This window comes from Rhinopithecus bieti, unplaced genomic scaffold, assembly GCF_001698545.2.
Source record: "Rhinopithecus bieti isolate Rb0 unplaced genomic scaffold, ASM169854v2 scaffold_6380, whole genome shotgun sequence".
Taxonomy (NCBI): domain Eukaryota; kingdom Metazoa; phylum Chordata; class Mammalia; order Primates; family Cercopithecidae; genus Rhinopithecus; species Rhinopithecus bieti.
The window spans coordinates 7,529,590-7,542,875 of NW_016806642.1; the positions used below are offsets into that span (position 1 = coordinate 7,529,590).

The 13,286-nt window shown below is 39.0% G+C and overlaps 1 protein-coding gene across 6 annotated transcripts in view; it reads right to left on the reverse strand.

Moving 5' to 3' along the window:
* Window positions 1-13,286, reverse strand: part of PATJ (PATJ crumbs cell polarity complex component) — a 441,042-nt gene that overhangs the window by 188,369 nt on the left and 239,387 nt on the right. For all 6 annotated transcript variants that reach the window (XM_017877225.1, XM_017877223.1, XM_017877224.1 and 3 more), the window contains exon 28: window positions 1,248-1,444. In XM_017877225.1, coding sequence (XP_017732714.1) covers window positions 1,248-1,444 — 197 coding nt within the window. The remainder of the gene's footprint in view (window positions 1-1,247; window positions 1,445-13,286) is intronic.

Consider the following 13,286-nt stretch of genomic DNA (forward strand, 5'->3'; position numbering starts at 1 on the left):
AAAAAAAAAAAAAAAAAAAAAAAAAAAAAAAAAAAAAAAAAAAGAGGTTGTTGTGTTTGGTACCAGGTATATTTTAGCAGTTATTGTCATCATCATCATCATCATCATCATATCATCATTATTGCATTTCTCATTTTGTAATACAAATATCTTTTCACATCTGTTTTCTTCTTCTAGACTGTGAGCTATACTAATGAAGGAACTGGATGTCTTCATCTCTTTTTCTGTTTCTGGTCCTAACAGACACTCAAAAGTGTTAGCTGAAAGAATGAGTGAATGAACAACCAAATGAGCATCAAACTAAGATAAGCTCAGAACAGATACCTTGAATTTAAGTGTAGAAGAATAATAACCTTTTCAGATTATTAATGAAATTATCTAGAGTAATTTAAAGAGGATCAGTCATCTTCTTAGCTTCTCTTTTGTCTATTCTATTCCTAAAGAAAGAATCTATGTAACCTTAACCCATAGCCTGAACTTCACAGACATTAACTATTATTTCTGAGAAGTTCACAGGCTCTTGTTGGCTGTAACATCTTCCCCACTTCCCCGCCCCCAAAACCTGAAGAACAATAACAGTTACACATACGATTAATTCAAAACCCAAAGAGAATTTTTTTTTTTTTTTTTTGAGACGTCTCGCTCTGTCGCCCAGGCTGGAGTACAGTGGCCGGATCTCAGCTCACTGCAAGCTCCGCCTCCCGGGTTTACGCCATTCTCCTGCCTCAGCCTCCCGAGTAGCTGGGACTACAGGCGCCCGCCACCTCGCCCGGCTAGTTTTTTGTATTTTTTAGTAGAGACGGGGTTTCACCGTGTTAGCCAGGATGGTCTCGATCTCCTGACCTCGTGATCCGCCCGTCTCGGCCTCCCAAAGTGCTGGGATTACAGGCTTGAGCCACGGCGCCCGGCCTCAACCCAAAGAGAATTTTGATAAATACTACCAAAATTAGGTTAATATACAAACAAATTAATTTTGAATATTTAAAATTGATATTAAAACAAAGGTTTTAATATGTTTCGATGATATTTTACTGAAGAACTTCTAAAATATTCTGTGAGATTAGTTTTACGTAAGCAGCAAATAACATTTGCAAGCAACATTTCTGTTCTTGTTTTGAAAATGATTTTAAGTAGTTGAAGGAAATATAATTTGACATCATTCTTTCCTTTCACCTCATTTTCCTATAGAACATCCACTGCACCCATCCACTTCACCAAAAGATAAGTTAAAAACATATGCTTCTCACCTCTAAGAGTTCATCTCCAATACGCATTCGTCCATCTGTGGCAGCAGGTCCTTCCGGGTTAATTCCCACCACAAATATGCTCATGCGTGATCGGTCTTTATTACCAGCAAGGCTGAGTCCAAGTCCATTCTTATCTTTTTCAAGTTCAATAATGTGCAGTTCTCCAGGCAGATCTGCATATCTTTGTCTGATTTTTTCTATTAAAAGAATTTTTAAAACATTAAATAGAGTAGCTTGATCTGTATTATTGAGATGTCAGCATTTCCCCATCCTTACTGTGATTTCTCAACCACGGTACCTTTTTTGTTTTTGAAGAGACAGAGTCTTGCTATATTGCCCAGACTGGAGTGCTGCAGTGGCTGTTCACAGGCGTGACTATAGCACACTGCAGCCTCCAACTTCTGCCTCAGCCTCCCAAGTAGCTGGAACTACTAGTATGTGGCACTGTGCCAACCTCTGTAATAGTTTATTTTTGAGAATGAAGGTACTTAAGGCCATGCATGGCCTTAGATGTAGGTTACAGTTAAAAATTATTTTATTTCCTCCTAAGAAGTTTAACTCACCCATAAGACCTTCTGATTGTTCAGGTTCACACTGGCCTAGACTTTCTGTGGACTCTTTTCTTACCCAAGTCAATCAACACAAAGTGGCAGAAACCATGGTCCCTTTCCTATCTGCCCCAACCCACCCGCACTAAAAAGGGAAACAAAAATATTAACTGAGCACCAGATTTAAGGCAAGCAAAGTGTTTGGTCTTAGAGATATAACGCCGAACAAAACAATCATGGTTTCTCCTTTTAGGACTTATGGTCCAGTAGGAAAGAAAATCAACAATTAATTCTAAATAATTACATTAATATATATTAATATGAAGGGTACCAAATAACACTGGGTTATGGGAGCAAAAGTAAGAGAAATTAAGGGTGTTGGTTTAGTTGTCATATTTGAATTCATTCCACATATCTACCACTTAGTCAATATCTAACAATGAATACATAGTTTTATCCATCTCTATGAGGTTCCACTTCTTCATCTATAAATTGTTACTATCCATTTCATGGATGTTGAGAAAATTAAACAACATACATGTTAAAGGGCTTAGCGGCTCATAGTTTATAGGTGTTCTATACTTCTCTTATTCCATCTTCTGTCTCACTTTGCTACCTCTATGTTAGGGTCAAAAGGATCTGTTTTAGGAGATGGCTGGCTATGTCTCACTTGTGTTGGTTCTGTGCAGCAAAACCACACTGACAAATCAGTGTGAGGATAGCACTGCCTTAAGCATGTCCTGTGCCCCACACAGCACAAGATCAGGCCAGGTGTGCCACCACACTCAAAAGCTACATGTCTACTACCATGGCTGGAAGCAATCATCTCATCAGCTTTTAAATAACAAATTAGTAGATTGTGACACTCTTGGAACTCTAAATGCTCATTCTAATGCTTCACTTATATTACATTTGCTGTCCTTAGGAGGGAACCTTGCAAATTAAAAGCTCAAGTCAAATCATTTGTCTTAAGGTAGAGTGGGGAAGAAGATAGCCCAGTCCACTCCATCGCTTTACCAGACTTAACAAACACTGCTTTATAAGTGAGTAGATAAATTTAAACTCATAAAAATGACTTTATGCATAAGTTTATAATAAAAGAATAAGGCATAAGGGGGGCTTATTTTAGAATGAAAATAAATCTGCTTTACAAGAATCTTGAAGAGAATCTTAAAGAACTCTCACTGAACAAACCTTGTTACTAATAAATGAACACATTTAGCAAAATACAGTAAAATGAAGGACTTGCAAGATCGCAAAACTGTTAACTATACAGGAAAAGAGTTAAGTCATATTTACACTGAAATGAATAAATACAAGGCATTTTTGCTGGTCGGTAACCAAGAACAAGATGCTGTGTGGGTTCTTGAATGAATAGAGACGAGTAAGACATGCATTGCAGTAAAGATGATCACACAGCATAATAGGAGAAATGAAGTTAACACAACAAATATTCAACGACTGCAATTATTTTTTAAATTCCCAACCATTACGACTGCTGGTCACTGAATAAATACTAACTTATTAATTAGATCAGTGAATAAATACTAAATTAATTGTGCCACCAATAATTGCTTTTATTTTATTTTTTGAGATGAAGTCTCGCTCTGTCACCCAGGCTGGAGTGCAGTGGTGCGATCTTGGGTCACGGCAACCTCCACCTCCCAGATTCTTGTGCTTCAGCCTCCTGAGTTGCTGGGCTCACAGGCATGCGCCACCACACCCAGCTAATTTTTTTATTTTTAGTAGAGACAGGGTTTCACCATGCGGTCCAGGCTGGTCTCAAACTCCTGATTTCAGGTGATCCGCCCGCCTCGGCCTCTTACAGTGCTGGGATTATAGGCATGAGCCACCATGCCTGGCCCCAGTAATTGCTTTTAGAATTCCAAAAATGGATATGGCTAGAAAACATTTTTTGGAATTAGGAAAATTTAAGCAGAGTCTTGAGTAAGGTACGCAATTTGATTATGTGATGAAGAATCTTGGTGGGTGAAATGGCAAGAGGAAAAAAATGGCAGCTGGGATAGGGAGGAGAACATAGGTAGCTGTTGGCTGCAAACTGGAAATTCTTTGGACTAGTGGGTGGGTGATCAGAAATAAGACTGAAAGGTTAGTTGACAGGCTGTTTACAGCAATAATATTCCATTTTACGCATTCTGCAGAGGTGCCATAGAGTCCCCCAGGATGGGGGGCTGAGAGGAGGTTCCATTTAAGAACTTTTCTCCAGATTCAACCAGAGCACTTATGCTCTCATCTGCTTTGTTTATTGGACTTATATGGTAAGACAGTTAAGAAATGATATCACAGCTAAGAAAACAACACGAGACACCAATTTTAACACACCTTTCTCAGAAAGTAATAAAAAAAAGATGTTGATAACTTTAACAAGACAATACTCAAAATAGTAGATATAAGAGAACTGTACAACTGACAGACACAAAATGCACATTTTTTGCAAATCACACACAGACCAAGTACAGAAACAGACTGCATATTGAGCCATAAAAGAAACTTCAATAGCTCTCAAAGACTCAATATTACACAGGCTGTGTTCTTGAAATATAACGTAATAAAACAAAACATTATAAATTAACAATAAAAGATAACTTTAAAACCTCAGGTGTTTAGAAATAATATTAGTAAAAAACTCAAGATTTTAAACAGAAAATTAAGAAATACAGTATTCACAATTGAATGAAAATTATAATTCTAGATGTCAAACTCAGAGACACAGCTAAAGAAGAATTTAGAAGGCAATTTATAATTTTGAAGAATTTACCAGAAAACAAGAAAAGTTAAAAAAAAGCATTATAACCAAGAAATTGGAAAAATAGCTACATAGCAAATGCAAAGAAATAAGAAGACAGAAAATAGCAAAGATAAAGGCATCTGCTAATGAATGAATATAGAACTGTCACCAACAAATCAATATAAAAATACATTCTGAAGTTCAATGAAATTAAAACCTACTTCTTGGAAAACATTAATAAGATAGGCTCTTTAAAACTTAATGAGAAAAGATAGATGATAAAATAAATTACAAAGCTAGATACAGTGACTCATGCTTGTAATCCCAGCATTTTGGGAGGACTGCTTCAGCCCAGGAGTTTGAGACAAGCCTGGGCAACATAGCGAGACCCTGTCTGTACAAAAAGTTTGAAAAGTTAACCTGGCATAGCAGCACGCACTTATAATTTTGGCTACTTCGGAGGTTGAGGCGGGAGGATCATTAAGTCCAGGAGTTCAAGGCTACAGTGAGCCATGATTGTACTACTGCACTGTAACCTGGGCTACAGAGTGAGACCCCATCTCTAAAATAAATTTTAAAAAATTACAGAACTAAAAGAGAAAAATAACTGCAGACAGGTTTTTTAAATAAAATTATGGACAGTACATCAATACAAACTATAAGTTGGTACATTCTTAAATCTATATGATGTAGATACATTTCTCAAAAAAATTAAAACACAATGTTTAGTGCAAGAATAAATGTAAAACTGTGATGAACTAGTAGCTATTAAAGACACTGAAATGAGGCTGGGCATGGTGGTTCATGCCTGTGATCCCAGCACTCTGGGAGGCTGAAGCATCACACATTCTTATGGCAGAATAGAAAGGGTAAGGGTTAGGGTCACAATTAAGTTCAAACACAAGCTAAGGCACTTAACATCTCTGATTCCTTGGACAAATTACTAAGCCTCTATGAACCCAGATTTCTTATGTAAAATGGGATTGTTACCCTAAAAGTGGATGTTTCCTAAAAATGCCTGGGAGATACGAGTCCAAATAATGTTAGGGGAAACAAAACCACATGATTTTTGTTTCCATGATATAGTTATTGTTGAGGTTTACATGTAGTCTTAAGTTGGTGACAAAGCTGCTCTTTTCTATTTAACTTTTGTTTGTTTTAAGAAAAATGGAGACTTAAGAAAGAAAGCAGTTTCACCCACGATGGCATGAAGAAAAGCCATACAGCCCTCTGGTGGGAACCATTAGAGGAAGAGACTAACATTGTTCTCCACGGAGTCTCTTCTTTGAGGCAAGAAGACGACCCTGGAACATCTGCAGATGCAGAGAAATGCCACCACTGGATCAACTGTTTGTCCCGTGATATGCAGGCCACTGAAACAGCTTTACAATTGTGTGCTAGTAAAGTGTAGAATCAAAACCCTTTCTGTAGTTTCTGTTTGAGAAAATAAAATAGTTCTGGAGATGGATGGTTACACAATGTAAATGTATTTAACACTGAACGATACACTTAAAGATGGTAAAATAGTAAACTTTGTTATGTATATTTTACCACAATTTTAAAAAGAACCCCATAAATGGCTTAAAAGACCCTAAAAAAATTGGTTCCCTTATCAACATCCCACTGAGGGACTAAGTTATAGATTTATTATTCTGACTTTTGAAACTAGCAGTTTTTTTTTTTTTTTTTTTTTTGAGTCAGAGTCTTGCTCTGTTGCCAGGCTGGAGTACAGTGGCGCGATCTTGGTTCACTGCAACCTCCGCCTTCTGGGTTCAAGCGATTCTCCTGCCTCAGCCTCCTCAGTAGTAGCTGGGACTATAGGCATGCGCCACCACGCCCAGCTAATTTTTGTATTTTTAGTAGAGACGGGGTTTCACCATGTTGGCCAAGATGGTCTTGATCTCTTGACCTCGTGATCTGCCTGCGTCGGCCTCCCAAAGTGCTGGGATTATAGGCGTGAGCCACCATGCCTGGCCAAAACCAGCAGCTATATTTTTCTAGTCAATGCTTTTTTGTGACCCTACTATAATCCTATTTATTCAATGAACTAATATGAATTGAATCCAAATTCAGGCCAGGCTTGTGATACAAAGGGAATACAATACTGAATTTGTTTTCAAGGACCTGAAAATCTGTAATCAGAGACAAGCACACATATGACTAGTTATAATTCAGAGAGATAAGAGCATTGAGAAAAATACCAGCAGCTGAAGTTACTTGCTTATTTTAGTGTGTTGTCAGGAAAAACAACTAATATCTGCAAACTATACTGAATAGTATAGATGTTCTCGCCAATTCTCAACCCACTGGTCAGCTACATTTTCTACTGTATCATGCCAAGGCCTCGTTTTGGTTGACATTTCCAATAATCCTGCATCTAGCTTGTTCTGACTTTATTTGCCTAAATGCTAACAGATGAGTTATTCAGCTTTCCTTAATTTCTTTGTATTGTTTTCTGTTTTGTGGGAGAATGATATAAACTCAACAGAATAAAACTCAGCAAAAAAAATCCCAATCCTGAAACATTAAAAAACTGGGTATACTTAGGCTGAGCACGGTGGCTCATGCCCGTAATCCCAGCACTTTGGGAGGTTGAGGCGGGCAGATCACTAGCAAGGTCAGGGGTTCGAGACCAGCCTGCCCAATATAGTGAAACCCTGTCTCTACAAAAAATACAAAAATTAGCCGGCATGGTGACACACACCTGTAATCCCAGCTAATCGGGAGGCTAAGGCAGGAGAATCACCTGAACCCAGGAGGTGGAGGTTGCAGTAAGCCGAGATCATGCTACTGTACTCCAGCCTGGGTGACAGAGCAAGACTGCCTAAAAAAAAAAAAAAAGAATTGAGCATACGTCATAGTTACACAATTTTATTAATAATTTTTTGGGGCTGGGTACAGTAATCCCAGCATTTTGGAAGGAATAAAGATTGCTTGAGGACAGGAATTCAAGACTAGCCTGGAAAATATAGCAAGACTCCATCTCTACAAAAAATTAAAACATCAGCCAGGCATGAGGGTGGACACCTATAGTCCCAGCTACTTGGGAGGCTGAGGTGGGATGACTGCATGAGCACAGGAGGTTGAGGCTGCACTGAGCCATAATCACACCACCACACTCCAGCCTGGGTGACAAAGTAAGACCCTGTCTCCAGTTTTGCCCATCGGTGTTCATGGTCCTAGCTGAAAAGTATCTTTTTAGATTCCTTATTTCCTTCGACTTCCCTCCCCTAGAATATAAACTCCATGAGCTCCTTGTCCACCCAACTCTCTGCAGTCTTCTTTACCCACAACAGTGGCTGGCATATATTAGATAGTCCATCTAAACCTACTGAACACAGAAGTGACTGATTTTGAAGATCCTATTCAATTGCTAGGACACACTGTTCCGACACTGTCCCAAACAATGCTATATAAAAGTGATTGGAAATCTAAAAGCTTTAGACAGATACAATTTTTTTCTCAAAGACAATTATCTCTTCAGTTAAAAGAAGTAAAACAGTTTCCTCTTTAGAGCTGTATTCAAAATTAAAATCCGTTAGTACTACTAGAAAAACAAATTACTATGTGCACATTATCTTTTAAAATCCACTTTATCAAGCTGAAGAAACTTGACAAGCAAAAAGATTTATAGGTAATCCTTTTTTTTCAGTGCCTCATAAAACAGAAAGCATAATAATAAGAGACTAAAAGTGCCAAATACTCTGTAACACATATATTTCTGTTGAATTTTTATTAACATTTTCAGGCCTTAGAATTTGGGTTATCCTACAATTTTTATTTAGACCCATAGTTAGATGGAGTTTAAAAGATGACAGGTCCAGCCCTTCCGATACATTAATTGCTATGTTTTCACCATATCACGAAATCAGAGACTTTTAATTCAGGCAAAATGAACTAAGAAATCATGGACCTTCTCTCACAGTCACCCACCCTTACTTTCAGACTCCATTTGATAAAGAAATAAGACCAAAGAACGAAAATCTCATATAAGGTTATGAAGCTAATTTATGGGTAGAAACTATAGACTAAAGAGGTTTGTAAGGAGTATTCTTTTATTAGGTTCGTACAAAAGTAATTGTGATTTTTGCTAGTAAAAGTAATGAAAAAAACCATGATGACTTTTGCACCAACCTAATACTTGAAGCCAATTTAGTTCTGCCTTAAAATTAAGCAACAGAAAAAAAAAAAAAAAGAACCCATACTTTGTTTGCCATACAAAAATACACACCACACACACATAAATTATGTCAGTACTAGCTTTTGGCAACAAAATATGAAAAGTGTTATAAAGTCTCCTAGCATATAGTTCAATTTTTTCTCTAACAAATCATGTATAAAATTCTCTAATATCATTTTAAAGGAAAGATAAAATGGCTTCGAATTTCTCCCTCAGTTTTAAGAAGCTATCTTCAGAATCCTCACATGGTCATAATACCTCGTTGTATGAAAGAAATATTTCACAGTTCACTGTGTCATCGATTCTTCCCCACACTTTCGTAAATGCCTCCATTTGCAGATGAATTGACTGATACTCGGAGAACTGAGGTGACTTGGCCAATGTCAAGGTCAGTTCTGCTGAATCCAAATGCTGTGACCTGTTCATCACACCATCACAGCTATCTCTTCAACTGGTAGACATTTGAGGTAATAAGTTCCCTTCAGAGCTGAAACAATGGTTCCCAGGCCTATCTCCTTAGATTATTGGTCAGGCTTAGATTTATTGCTATTGTCAGGATTCAGAACACAATACCCTAAAATGTAGCACCTTAGCAGACTGAGTATTTTACACTGAAGGAAACTGAGAAAACCACAGAAGCAGGATTATGTGTTCTGATCTTCTCTTACCCCCTCTCTCCTGAAGTGGGCCACAGAAACTAGAAAGCCCCTGCCCCCACTTCCTAGAAGCAGGCCACAAAACCTAGGAAGGTCACTCTCTGACCTCCCTCCCTCTCCCCCCTGCCGAAGTGTATGTGACAGGTGTCCTGCCCTACACCCAGAGGAAGGGAACAGTACACACACATGCACAAGAATCGCAACAAGGCTGAGCGCGGTGGCTCACGCCTGATACTCCAGCACTTTGGGAGGCCAAGACGGGTGGATCACCTGAGGAGTTTGAGACCAGCCTGGCCAACAAGGTGAAACCCTGTCTCTACTAGAAATACAAAAGTAGCTGGATGTGGTGGCACATGCCTGTAGTCCCAGCTACTCGGGAGGCTGAGGCAGGAGAATTGCTTCAACTCGGGAAGCGGAGGTTGCATTGAGCAGAGATTATCTCACTGCACTCCAACCTGGGTAACAGAGTGAGACTCTGTCTCAAAAAAAAAAAAAAAAAAAAAGAATCATAACAAACAGGCATTCCTGAATTCCCCCCAACTAGATCATACCCTTTTGTCCTCCAGTCATACTTCTGCAGGACTGTCCATAAAAACACAGTTTTCCCTGGGTCTTTGGGTCTTTCTTTCTGAAGGCTCCTGTGTTGTATAAAATTTTGGATAAACAAATTTGTTATGCTTTTCTCTTGTTAATCTGCTTTTTGTTATAAGGGTCTCAGCCACAAACCTTGCAATGGGTGAGGAAAAAAATAATACTTTCTCCCCCATACTACCTAAAATATCACCCTTGGCGCTTATAAAACAGAACCATGACTGGGTCCCACAGGCTGAGATTCTGAGCCAGGTTGTCTGGGGTAGGTTTAGGAATCTTTGTAACGAGGTGCTCAGGTGCTTCTCATGGGCCACTAGGTTCGTAAACTACAGATGAATCTCTCATGCAGTGCAGTTATTTGTTTCCAGGAAAAATATGTTGATGATGACAATCAACAAAAGTTCACAGAGACCAAATTTAAGGCAGCCTTTACACAGGCCAGTCGTAAGACTAATCTAACATGGACACTATCTCTGTCTCCACAGTCAGGCTTCAGGATTAAATAAGAGGTTTATTTTGATTGCGTAATAGATTTCCCTTCCTCTCAGCCTCCTAGGCTGCCTCCCTCCATCCAAAATCTCTGGGGTTTCCTGTAAATCTCTGTGACGATTGCTTCTCTTTAGTAAGTACAACAAAAGCTGAACCTAGAATTTCAAGGGGTGAAGGGAAAATGATTTGGTTTTGAAACTGACTTGGTTTTCATTTTGAAAATCAAGACTGCAATGCCAGTTTAGTTTTTAATTCAAAACTTAAGATAGAACCAGCAGCACTCCTCCTGTGCATGGCTGAGTCAGCACAAACTGTTGTGCAGCATCAGACATGTGGCTTCACTGCGGGGAACCCCGCACGGCCTGGCATTTGCTCTAAGGGCTGCTGGGAGTCATTGCCATAGCAACCAATGGGGCGAGAAAAGGGTAAGTGGAAAGAAAATGTCTACAGAATGGTTTTCTTAAAATTTACTCATTTCAATTTCACTGAAAATACATTATTTTAAAGAGGTGGAGTAAAGAGTATTCTTTTACTTGAAGTCAATGAAGTTCTCTCTTAAAATTAAGAACCAAAAAACTGAAGAACCCATACTTTGTTTACTATATGAAAATGCACACCACACACACACACACACAAATTACATAAGTACTAGCTTTTGGCAACAAAATATCAAAAGTGTTAAAATGATCTAGAATCTTACCACATCTGGTATTTCTAGGAAATATTTGTAAAAACAACAGCCATTTATTTATATAGACTTTTGCTGATTTTATTTATTTTTCTTTTTTATTTTTTTGAGACAGGGTCTCATTCTGTTGACCAGGCTAGAGTTCAGTGGCACAATCATGCCTCACTGCAGCCCCAACCTCCCAGGCTCAACCAATCCTCCAGCCTCAGCCTCCTGAATAGCTAGGACTACAGGCATGTGTCAGTTTTCACTGACTTTTGATGGGATTCAGTACACACTACCCCACAATATAGTATCTTGGCATTTGAGAAAACAGCAGAAGCAGGAGGGTAACTCTCAGTTCTCCCACCCCTTCTCCCCTGAAGCAGGTCAAAAAACCTAAGAAGGATTTCTCTAATCTTCCCCTGAAGTAGGTGATAAGACCTTCATTACAGAGGTGCCCTGCCTACACCCAGAGGAAGGGAGCATCCTTATCTCGGAAGACACAGGGACACAGAGAAGAATCTGATTAAGTTCCTCCTGGTTTATGCCATTAGATCGTGCCTCCTTTGTTCAATCCTACTTCTCCATGGCTATTTACTTCTCTGGTTTAAGCCTAGCATAAACACCACACAGGTTTGTTTCCTTGGGACTTCATTTCCTTATGAAGGCTCCTGTGTATATTAAATAAATGTGTATGCTTTTCTTTGGTTAATATATCTTTTTTTTTTTTTTTTTTTTTTTTTTTTTGAGACAGAGTCTCCCTCTGTCACCAGGCTGGAGTGCAGTGGCGTGATCCTGGCTCCCTGCAGTCTCCACCTCCCGAGTTCAAGCCACTCTCCTGCCTCAGCCTCCTGAGTAGCTGGGATTACAGGTACGTGCCACCACATCCAGCTAATTTTTGAATTTTTAGTAGAGACAGGGTTTCACCATGTTGGTCAGGATGGTCTCAATCTCCTGACCTCGTCATCTGCCCACCTTGGCCTCCCAAAGTGCTGGGATTACAGGTGTGAGCCACTGCGCCTGGCCTAATCTGTCTTTTGTTGTTATAAAGATCTCAGCCATGAACCTAAGATGGAAAGATATTTCTCTTCCCCTCCACTTATGCAGTGTGTTAGTCAAGTGGCTGTAGTTCCTTTTTCAAATAACCTAGATGCCCTCCCATTTCTAAATAAAAATCAGAGATGAGTAGATAAATAAACTACTTCTTTTGGCACCAGGCTTTATTCAAGTATCCCTGAATGAACATCACACTAGAATAATTGGAGACAGAACAGTCTCTTGATGCAGCTGAACACTCATGCTTATTTTAAACATGGATTTTCTAGCCCCAGGACAATGTTATCTGAAGAAAGGAATCTCAAGTTGCTCATAATTCTGTATCAAAGCATCGATGCCTTTTTCTTGTCCAAGAAAGCCAAGAACATTTCTCCATTATTGTCACAGAGTGTTTTCGTATCATCATAGGATATTAGGTGTTGCTAAGTAACAGAGCCTTTCTCCCAAGAAAGCAACTTAATTCAAGTCACTGCCCAGCATTTTAATAGCAAATGTTCAACACACTGGAATAATGACTCAGTACAATTTCAGAAACATTTAGTCATCTATTCTGTTTCCAAATAACAAAGAATAATATAATACAGAGAAAACATTTTAAAACACTCTTCTATATATTAAATATAACAATTCCACTTAAAAAAAATCAGGTAAAATAAACATCTCAATCTAACTTTTCTCATGCACTAACCAACTTCTAATTCTCTGAATTAATACTTTCAGATTTGAGAAGTAAAAATATATAAAAGAAACTGTAACTTATCAGAAGAAACAGCACAGGCTGGGCGCAGTGGCTCATGCCTATAATCCCAGCACTTTGGGAGGCTGAGGCGGACAGATCACCTGAGGCTGGGAGTTTGAGACTAGCCTGACCAACACAGAGAAATCCTACATCTACTAAAAATACAAAATTAGCTGGGTGTGGTGGTGCATGCCTTTAATCCCAGCTACTTGGAAGGCTGAGGCAGAAGAATAGCTTGAACCTGTGAGACAGAGGTTGCAGTGAGCCCAGACTGTGCCACTGCACTCCAGCCTGGGAAACAAGAGTGAAAAACAGAACGGAAGGAAGGAAGGAAGGAAGAAAGGAAGGAAGGAAGGAGGGA